General features: G+C 36.1%; 1 protein-coding gene across 2 annotated transcripts; it reads left to right on the top strand.

Moving 5' to 3' along the window:
- Positions 1-7,886: 7,886 nt before the first annotated feature.
- On the top strand, positions 7,887-10,636 carry LOC113361677. 2 transcript variants are annotated; one of them, XM_026604842.1, is made up of 4 exons: positions 7,887-7,988; positions 9,914-9,977; positions 10,091-10,147; positions 10,382-10,636. In XM_026604842.1, the coding sequence occupies exons 1-4, from the start codon at positions 7,905-7,907 to the stop codon at positions 10,606-10,608; spliced, it is 432 nt and encodes a 143-aa protein (XP_026460627.1). In that variant the 5' UTR covers positions 7,887-7,904; the 3' UTR covers positions 10,609-10,636. The 2 variants fall into 2 exon arrangements, with proteins under 2 accessions (XP_026460627.1, XP_026460628.1); XM_026604843.1 differs by having other exon boundaries at positions 10,094-10,147.
- Positions 10,637-10,970: the final 334 nt, after the last annotated feature.

A 10,970-nucleotide genomic window follows, 5' to 3' on the forward strand; every position in this document is an offset into this window, starting at 1 on the left:
GTGCAAAACCCTTTATAAATAGCTTCTCCCAGTTTCGTTTAACATATAAGAAAAATCAATCTGTTTTCTCTATTTCAAAAAGCATCATCAGAAATCAGAAATCTCTTTGTGTGTTCTTGATTGAATCAAGGGGTACAAACCTTGAATTCAGTTTTCGTTGCAGGGCTTTCATTGTATCCTGAAGGCAATATTTCGCATACCTGTTGTAATCGCCAATTGTTATTGGGAGGGTAGAAATATTTGTCTAAAAGAAATTTATACAAGCCTTGAAAGTTTTGGAGTGCAACAATTTCTTCTCTGTGTCATTCATCCTTTGTGAAACCCATTTTTTTCCAACACATAAAATCTTGAGAAAATCTCCGTTTACCTTTCCTTGCCCGCACCGGAAGTTACAGGAAATATTCCTTCTTATTCTTCTTTACTTTCTTACGCATCTTCTGTTTTATCCAAACTCTTTCCAAACCTGATAGTTACGTAGTCTGTGAGATTTACTTCCCCTAATATAAACCCCAAAAATCCCGTAACTTGGTTTCTTCCCTGTTTTAGCGTTAAACTCATTTTTTTACGTGAAGAAATCCGTTATATTTCCTGTTTTATCGAAACAAGATACTTGCAATCCAAACAAGGGGAATCACAGAGTAAAACACTCCAAATTTCTTCCAGAGAACTTCGGTGTTATTACCAGTATTCCCGCGAAATTCTGCTCACCATCTTTATCACAGACGCAAACTTATCACTGATAAAATCTCTTACCACCATTTACAATAGCAACAAGAATTCCTCTTTCCCTATTCTGAAACACGTCATTTCCCTGAAAGTAAATCATGTAAATGCTTCTCATTGTTTTACCAAAACTCTATACACACCTTCCATCAATTTACCGCTCCTTTTTAATCGAAACAGGGTGGGACTTGTTCAAGTCTGAGAAAAAATCCACGAGAATCTCGTTCAATTCTTTAACAGAAAAACTCGCAGTTGAGGCTGAAACTCTCCCGCCAATTTCTGAACTTCAAACGATGAAGAAAGGGATGTCCCCTAACCATTCCTGGGTGCCGATGGTAAATGCCATGGGGGTGCCCTTATCCAATTCTTGGGTGCCTTTAACACGTTATCAGAGTGCCTTCAACACTTTTCTGGGGTGCCTTTAGTAATTCCTCCCTGGTGTGGGTGGGTGGGTGGTGGGGGTGCAAATACCACTTTTTGAGCCAATTTTTCCGCACATGTTTACTTCTCCAAAAATACCTAAAAAGACATAAAATACCAAAATAAGTACAAAAATGGGGACTAACAATATAGAAAATCGAAATCAAAATAGACACATAAATGCGTCTATCAGCCTCTCAATAACAATTCTAAACAAATCAACAAAGAAGTGTTTTAAATATGTATCTTGAACAATCACAAAGTCTAAGACGAAGAGAACTTTACGATTTTTATCTATCTTGTTGTTGATTGGAGATTGACGAAAACCGCAATAATCAATAAGAACAAGATCAGGATACACGAATTATCAAGGTAAAGATAGTCGAACCTGGATTCGTGAATCCCTAAATAAAGTCTTTAATTAGGAAACCTAATTATGTTTCTCATAGGAAACATAGGTTAATAGAGGAGGACTCTAGCAAGCAACTAGGACACATAAGTGTTAGGGATTGAATTTCCCAGTTGTTTAGGTTTCTATATTCATAGACTTTCAAGACTATGGGTAGCTTTGAATTAACGCTAAGATAACCAGAGATTCAAATAAACACTTTCTCAGTCTAGGTGAAGTTCTTATTAGGAACTCATGTAAGCATGTGAGAAGTATGTCGTGAAATTACATAGAAAAATATACACTATGGTCCATGGTATTGGAACTATGAACAATGATAGTTCATGGCAAATATGCCATAAGAAGGTATAAGTATTGTTAGAGCACTGCTCGGTTGATAGAATGTGTCTCGGGTTAAGAAAAAATGTATAGTTGATCAAAACTATATACTTGATTTCTAGTCTACTTATAGCTATGTCTCGGATTAGGATAGAAAGTGTAGTTTAGACTTCATGGCGTTCATCGATTGAAGACGAAGATCTACTAAGGAGAGCTTGTAGGAACTTCAACAACAAAAGATATGTGGAGACTAAAACTTATCTATGACTCAGAAGTATATTTTATTTTATCTCCTAATGAGACTAAGTCATATGGCTATGTAGATTTTTACATTATACACATTTGATATTTCGAGCTGAGTTTATCTCGCTTATCTATTTCTCGAAATTTGTGTTGGAAGATTTTTGCTTTAACTATGTTCATCATTATTCTTGACGCGTTTAGTTGGAGACAAATTTATTTGTTGGAAACTAAATATTAAGTCAAAAGATGATCATGTGAAAATTGCCTTGAAACATCTTACATGATTTGTGTGAGACAATCATTTGATGTTGACTTGGAAAGTTTCATATTGATCATTCGATCACTTGAAAATTACTTGAAGATAATAGTTTGTGTCAGACAAATATTGTCGTCTTCTAAGGATGTTTCAATGATTGAAATGGGAGTATAGAACAATTAACCATGGATGGGTACAACACGATATGTATACCTAGTATGCGAACTGTATTGTTATGATTCAGGTCCGGGAACCTTATTTGTGTACCTAGTTTGCGAACGGTTTTAACTGTAAAGGTCGGGGAACCTTGTTTGCGTACCTGGTTTGCGAACGCAGTGGTTAAGTTCTAAAATCGGTTAACTATGATTCTCATACTCATGAACTAAACATTTATGGACTAAGGAATGCAATCTTTGCAAACCATGGCTTAATGTTCATGAATTGATTCTTGTATAAGTACTTTGTACAATGACGAATCAATCCGATTTTGTTTCAATTTGTTCATATATATTTTTATGAGATAGTGAATAATTGAACAAATTTATTTGAAACACAATTAGATTCATTTGATTATCTTCCATATTTATTGATCATCATATTTGATCTAGAAGTGTTAGATGAATATGGTTAAGACAAAAGTGTTCATATGGCTAACTTCGGTCAACTGTTATTGAGCCAACTCAATACACACGTTTAGGTACGGTTAACCATATCTAAATGAAGGTATATTTCATTTGTATGTAACAAGCTAAGACCATCTAACGGTGGAGATTGATTGCTTTATTTTAAAGCAGACTTAGCTTGAATATTAAATCAGGAGTTCATCTAACGGTGAATATTGAATGCTTTCTTACTAAGCTATCTTAGCTTTGATTATAAGCAAATCCTGATTTGAAAGACTATATAAGGGACAACTCTAGCAACTGGGAAACCTAATCCCGACATTTTCCCGTGTCCTAGTTGCAAACTAGAGTCGATTCTCCTTTAACCTAGGTTTTTCCAAAACCCTATTAGGTTAACGATTTGAGGACTTCATTTGGGATTCGTGAAGCCAGATCCAACTATTTTCTCTGTAGTTGCATATTATGATCTTACTTGTTCTGTCGTGTTGAGTACTATCTTCTCTAAGATTGGCTCGAGATTTATCTCCGATAGGTAAGATATAAAAAATAGTCACAATGTTCTTCGTCTCAGACTTTGTGATTCCGCAGTAACTTCTTCTACCACCATATAGTTAAGTTATTATGAGGTGATTGATATTTCTAGGCTGCTCTTCGGGAGTATAAGACCGGATTATCAATTGGTTTCTGTTCACCTTGATTTATCATAAGACGGAACAAAACTTCATAGGTACTTATGTGGAAGACAGATTTATCTATCAGAATAGACTTATCTGTGTGAGACAGGTTTTTTTATAGGTACTTATGTGGGAGACAAATTTATCTATCAGAATAGACTTATCTGTGTGAGACAGGTTTGTTTATAAATATTCGACTTTGGGTCGTAGCAACTCTTAGTTGTGGGTGAGATCAACTAAGGGAATCAAGTGCGCAGAATCCGGCGTAGTTTTAAAGGCGTAAGGGACGCGACTGTACCTTAATCGGTGTGATACTTGGTTAGGGCTCAACTACATTCTAGTCCGAATTTAACTTGTAGTAGGCTAGTGTCTATAGCGTCTTAATACAGTGTGGTGTTCAATCTGGAATAGGTCCCTGGTATTTTTTGCATTTGCGTTTTCCTCGTTAACAAAATTTTTGGTGTCTGTGTTATTTCTTTTATGCATTATATTTGTTTATATAATTGAAATATCACAGGTTGTGAGTACATCAATCAGTTGATAAATCCGACCTTGTTTGTTGGATATAACTTGATTGACACTTGGGCATTGGTCTTTGGTACCGTCCAAGTTATTTCTCTTCTCAATCAGACTCACGGATTTGTATTTGTTTGATTGGCTGATTGGATTGAGAAATAGAGATAAAGCTCTTTGATATATTTGTTGATTGAGCTCGCTTTTAAGTTGGTGCTCTCGGAATTATATTGGAGTTTAGACCATACATATTGCCGAACGAATTATCGGGTGTGGTTGTTATACCCCCGCTTTTTCAAGTATAGTCGTGGTCATTTAACACTCAAGACTTAAATCATGATTCACAAATACAGAGTGATTTAGTGATCAAAGATGTCTTAGAAGTGTTTACGAGAGTTGTATCAAATCCAAAAGTATTTGTGAAAATATTTTATGAGCATCTGCTTAATTCGTATTGGGTAGGTATGTTTAGGGGTACGCGTACCTATGAACCAGTTCGCGATTTCAGGGAGCTGGGGTACGCGTACTGGGTCTGCATACCCAATCACGTACTGGGTATGGGTACCTCCCCCCTTTATATGAATTCAGAACCGTAGGGTACGCGTACTAAGTATGCGTACCTACCTACGTTTCAGAACTCAGATGTCCAGGGTACGCATACTGGATATGCGTACCTATCCTGTGTCCAGATTTCAATAGTTCCAAACAACTCTTTTTCATGATTTGAAACATTCTCAATCGCCATAGATATGAAACATTGCTCGGGAAATTTCCAAATGATCAACTTGAGACAAAATAGTTCTTGAACAGTAAAAAAATTTTTAACTAAGATTGCTAAGGATCTATGAACATTCATTGCTAGCTTGAATCATATTTAGAGATATTTAACAAGACAAGCTTGACTCAAAACTTCTTCTTTGTAATATTAAATCTACTAAAATCATAATTATTAAATCTTCGAGGGTTATTCTCATAATTATAGAATTGCAATGTCGTGAGTATATAGGATGGTTCAGTCTTCATATACCTCTTTGTCGATGAAGTTCTCCAAATGTCTTTGTTGGATCTTCAGGTTTCAATCTTCGAGGGTTATTCAGTGAAGTCTGATACTTAACTACCATACTCTAATCCTAATCTGAGACTTGAGTTTAGTGGACTAAAAATCAAGATACAATTTTATGAATATAACATTGACAATAAGCTTGAGATGACGAAACTTGCGAGTTCGACTGAGCATTGATCTAACAGATGTTCTTCAGAGAAGAGATCAAGACATACAAGTAGTTTCAATTCAAAACTTCAAACAAGCCCCAATAACACATCCTAAAAACAAGACACCAACAACTCAAAAATCACCGAAAACATCAACAACAAATAGTTATAGAATACAGATTCTGATGAAGACCCTGACCGACTCCAATGACTGATTTCATTCCATGATAAACGATTCAGGGTATATCTCCAACTATTACCGTTACCTTGAAAAAACACTAGATAAATGGGTGAATCTATGGATCCTTTCTTACCTTTGTTTTATGTTTTATTATATTTTTGAAAAAACCCTCGAGAAATGAGTGGATTTTTGGATCCTAACATCTTTATTGTTTGTAGATTTGTTATATGGTTTGATTGTGCTACTTTTGATCCGAACCAGGCCATTCAAACTAGTTTTGTTACTTAAGAAATCATTGAAGGATGAAAACCGTGTCCCATCGTCATCCCCAGTAGTGTCATTAAAAGCTTCCTGGAATCGATCTGACATTGTTTTCCCTTTGCTTTCTAGTGTTGCAACTCTCATATGATTCTGACCATGCATTAGAAGTTTGGCTGCCTACACATGCGGAAAACTATGAAAATCCAATGCCAAATTATGGTAGCAACTAGCAAGCAACTTGGTAACCACAATAAGAGAATACCTCATCCACGGGCTCGGAAGGATCCTCATTGTCAAGAATTCTATCACCCAATTGATACATATTTCTCTTCCTAGTAGTAATTTGGTGCCTTTTACTCTTTGTTCTAATATTCTGCATAAATATAGAGTAATCAACATCAGGAATCGTGATAAAAAGTGCAGAATGTGAAAGAGTTGTTTTACAAAGAGATCAAACCAGCTTAGTAGTCCTTTCCACCGATTCACACTTTGCTTGAAGGCCATCTAAAAGCTCGGAAACTTAATGCTCTGCATCTCTATGTTTACGAGCGGATAAATTAGAAAGAACTTGAACCTCAGACTGTTTATCACTTTCTTCCTCGATACCTTGTACAAGCTCAGTCATTGAATGCTCCATAACAATGTCTTCAAGATCATCTAATCCTTCCTGAATTTGACAAACCTTACGTAACGTTTCATTTTCATCCTTCACAATAGAAGGCAAGGAGGATTCCCCCTTGTGCGAAAGAGAATGAATTGAAAACTTGGGTTTGGCTTTGCCTCTATTACCTACAAGATACAAGTATTATCCTAAGGTTGATTTCTCCCGAAGCAATTAAGGCCAGTACACGGATAGTTAGTTATTCAATTACGATAGCAAGATGGCAGCGGAACATGAAGAATCATAGAGCAGCGGCACAAGAAGAATGGTATATACTTTACAAGGAAGACAAAGTGCCTTTCGCAGTTTTCTTGGCTTCTAGAGCGGCAGTACGAGATGATGACCGACTGGTACTGTCATGCAAAACTATTAATTCTTCAGCCTCTTTATTAACTGCAGACCATGCAGATGCTTCATTTCGATCACTTTCTCTCTTATAGCTCTTGAGAGAGCCCCTTCGAACCTTCATTGACTTCGGCATACACGAAGAACCCATTGTCACATTGTTCGCATCAGCATCTGAGATTGCTTCTTCATCAGAATCGTTTGCGACTTCTTTTCCTGAAGATTGTCTAAACTTGCTATCTTCATTCCAAAAAGTAAACATCTTAAGCCAGTCCTTGCAACAAAAATTTACAGAAATAAATACGTCAACGATTCTAAAACAGAAAAAGCTGAACTACAAATAAATGAAACCAATGCACTAGAAATGCAAGTCTAAATGTGTGCCATTCTGGACACCCGCATTATACCCAAGGGGGGAGACCCACTTTATCCTACTGTACCTTGCGTGTTTAGTACATCTCATTCCATCATTTTCCTAACAATGGTGCAAACGAGGCTTGAATAGCTCGATTCTAGGTCAATGCAGCTCATTAGATTTCCAGTTTTTTTGTTTTGCCAAAATACATTAACTAATTTCGTACTTCACACTTTTTTACCAATAAATGCAAGAAATTATGTGAAAAATAATACCTTATTGTCTCTAGCTGTAGGATTTGTCAACCAATTCGCATCAATATCTTCTTCATTTTCTGCCAATTTATTTTCCCAAAACAAAGAAAACTCCCCGACTAATCAGAAAAGAATTTGAGAAATTGAAGTAGTAGTAGAAAATATAAGTGAAAGTGCATAATAAAATAACAAAAAATACCTGATATACTTTGATCAGAATCTCGATTATCCATGCGTATGATCTTACCGCCAAAATTAGGTTCCCCACTTTGAGTTCCAACTCTGGTGTTGTGAAAAGACGAGAGAGATAGAAAGATATTTCCACCCCTTTCACAAAATAGATTTTCTTTAGGAACCGGATAAATCTGTTCCGGTTTCAATAACAAAGGCTACAAAACGGAGTCTCGTTTAGAAATTGGCGCCCAAATCCCTAGCGCTTCTAGCCTTCTACTTCCAATGGCTTCTTCTTCTACTCTCCTGTTCGTCTACTTCGCTAGCCCTCCTTCCAGTGTTCACCCAGTCAACACTGCTACAAATGAGGTATGGCAAAACTCGTTCAGAAGCTCGAATTTTGTATTTAGAAATTCATTTATTTGGATGGTGCTTTCAAAATTAAGATCAATTGTTAAGGTTTAGGATTTAAGGGTTTACTGTGGCATCTGAGGTTTTCTTTTCGAAATATGGGTTTTTGTCTCTTGTTGGGATTGAAGGATGGAATGTGATTTAATTGAAAGTTTGTTGATCAGTGAGTGTCAAAATAGTTAACACCGGTAAGCCAATGGGTCTTTGCCCGTTTTGGTATCACTGTATCATGGATTTAGTGACCCTAGTTTGGGATTCTTATAATTCTCTGGATTAGGGTAGTAAAGACATACACAGTCACATGAGTTCGACAAAAATAATTCAGAAGATAATAACTTAGATATTAAGTTTTGTAATTTTAAGTTTTAACTTGTGTACAGAAAAAACTTCTTATAGTAGAAGTATTAACATCAGTTTTTTTTTTTTTTTGAAGGAACATATTAACATCAGTTTAGTTTCTTGTCCAATCTGTCACTATTGTCAGTGTTCTGTAGAGCAAGCATCTAGGCCTGCTCTGCTGCATAGGTCATTGCCAATTGGGTATCACCACTGCGCCATATCATGAATGCAAAGTCACAAGTTTGACATTTTGAATAGTTCTCAAAAAGACAGAGAAATGGTCTGGATTAGGGTGGTAACAAATATATAGTCACATGAGTTCAGCGAAATTATCCCCAAAAATAGCGATACATAAGGGTGAGAAAAACTACAATCTGTAATTTATATATGTTCATATATATACATGCATATTCTCTCTTCATTTTCTATCAGTTTGTCAATGTAATTTAAATTGTGTATAGAGAAACTTCCCACAGTAAGAAGCGTTTATCCTCATTGGTGGTGTTATTGTTCACAGACCATTCAGTTGTATGTTCTGTCGGTTTAGTTTCTGGTCAACTTTTCACTATGATTACTGTTGTCCAGAGCAAGCAAGCTTGCTGCTGCTGCTGCTCAAGGTCACCTAGTTAGTACACAAGCATGCAGTGCCGTCTCTAACGTTTTAGAGGCCTGGGGCAAACCTTTTGAAAAGGGCCTTTCTTTAAATGATAATAAACAATCAATAGAAACATCATGTGTATAAATGTCTAATAAGAATTTTTAACTAATAAGAATTTTTTTTTAAAATGAAGATTTTAATTTATAAAATGCATGTTTAAAAGATAAAAAAATGTCTAAGAAATACCACCAATAATACCAAGAGAAAAACCATCATCCTTATAGATTGTGCTCCCTGGGATTCCAGTTGCAAATTCATTGTTATCTTGTATCTAATGAGAATAGAAAGCCTAGGGACAGGTTTAAAAGTCATATGCTCTATGATTTCTCAAAAATTAATCTGATTATGTCGACAGATCACCCTAAACAGGACTGATTGCAGTTCAAATTTTCGAAGTTTTAAACAAGAAAAAACTTCCAAGGTTAATAATAATTCTTAATAGAAAAATAGGGAAATACTATAAACAAGCTATAATAACTAAACTAAAGTACTAAATTTATGCAAAAGAAGATATATAATGGAAATAAGACAAACCTCAACTCAAGAGAAAGTTTGTACTGTGCCCTAGCGGAAATACTCGCCTAATCACGTTTTTTATTCTTCGGTTCTTCAAGTTTATCAAAAGATTAACATAAACAAAGATTATAATTTTTGGGCCCCTTGAAATTTTGGGCCTAGGGCGGTCGACCTTTCTGCCCTATGCCTAAGACGGCCCTGCAAGCATGCCTGGATTTCTGAATTTCATTGTTTTGTTACACCTGATGCCCTTGCACTGGTAGTAGTTTCACCCTATATGAGGGAAACCTATGTTCTCGAGTCTTTATTTGATGCAGCTGAGCAGCCATTTTATTGTAATACTTATCACTTGGTGGGACCTGTGTAACAGGAAATATGTTTGAAAAGAAAACTGTGGAGTAGAGTTTCGAGGCGAGCAAATGAAGCCAGGATAGGTTTCTCTCCAACTTCACCGTGTCTGATAGTTTTATAAGCTTGTGTTTTCATGATTAATGGTCTTGACAACAACCAATGTTTCTCAATTGTAAGTCCTCCCTGCCTTTGACAGCAGGCTGTACTCTTTCTGCGGAGTTCGGGAGAAGGTCAACTGCCATTCAATTTACAGGTATGCTAAACTGATAAAACTTTCTTTTACTGTTATATGTACTCAGAATCCAGAATTTTAATTTTCCCAATGTGTATAATAGGTGATCCATCTCTTTCTTATTTCGAAAATAGACTAGGTAGTTTAAAAGTTTAATATCCAGAATCGTAATAGACAAGTACACTTTTATTAAACGCCAAGCTGTATCCAAGTGTGACAGCTTCACAAATATATATGCTCAATTTGCGATTGTAGGAGGGAAGATTCTATCCCACAATACTGCAAGCAGAGCCAAGCATAATGTCGACTTAGGATGCCGTGACAATTCAACACTGATATACTCAGGACATGATTATCCAAATTGGAGATGTATAAATGAATGTTGCACTAGAATCAATATTATAATGTATGGTTATTGGATGGGACCTGACATTGAAGATGGGTGGGGTTATACAGAAGCTTTTGTGGATTTAAGTTTTTGAATTTTTAATAAAGTTCTTGATTGTTTTTTGTTGCATTTGTTCCCAATTTAGGAAAATCCAACAAATCTCTTGCTTGGGTATTTTGAAAACTGTGTTTGTAGCCTCTAATTGGCAGGTCCAAAACAACAAAAGTTCGAGAACATTATTCACTCGCTTCATTTGTTTTTGTTTTTGTTTTTGCTATAACCCTGCTGGGTCCTATTGTCTTGAGTAGACTCAGCTAGCTGGACTGTCCCATGCCGATCCAACTTGTCATCCCGACGACAGGTCGAATCTCAATTCTATCCAGAGAGGAAGTAAGAAATGAGAGATCGAACTCTTCCTGGTAGGAGAGGATCCTCTTTTTCTTGCTTGCAGTAACG

The sequence above is a fragment of the Papaver somniferum genome, chromosome 3, assembly GCF_003573695.1.
Source record: "Papaver somniferum cultivar HN1 chromosome 3, ASM357369v1, whole genome shotgun sequence".
NCBI lineage: Eukaryota > Viridiplantae > Streptophyta > Magnoliopsida > Ranunculales > Papaveraceae > Papaver > Papaver somniferum.

Bases quoted from the DNA above. Each gene is read 5' to 3' on its own strand.
- LOC113361677 (XM_026604842.1), top strand. From the start codon at position 7,905: ATGGCTTCTTCTTCTACTCTCCTGTTCGTCTACTTCGCTAGCCCTCCT. The intron at 7,989-9,913 runs GTATGGCAAAAC...CCTGTGTAACAG, and splicing joins TCAACACTGCTACAAATGAG to GAAATATGTTTGAAAAGAAA. The intron at 9,978-10,090 runs GTTTCTCTCCAA...TGCCTTTGACAG, and splicing joins AGCAAATGAAGCCAGGATAG to CAGGCTGTACTCTTTCTGCG.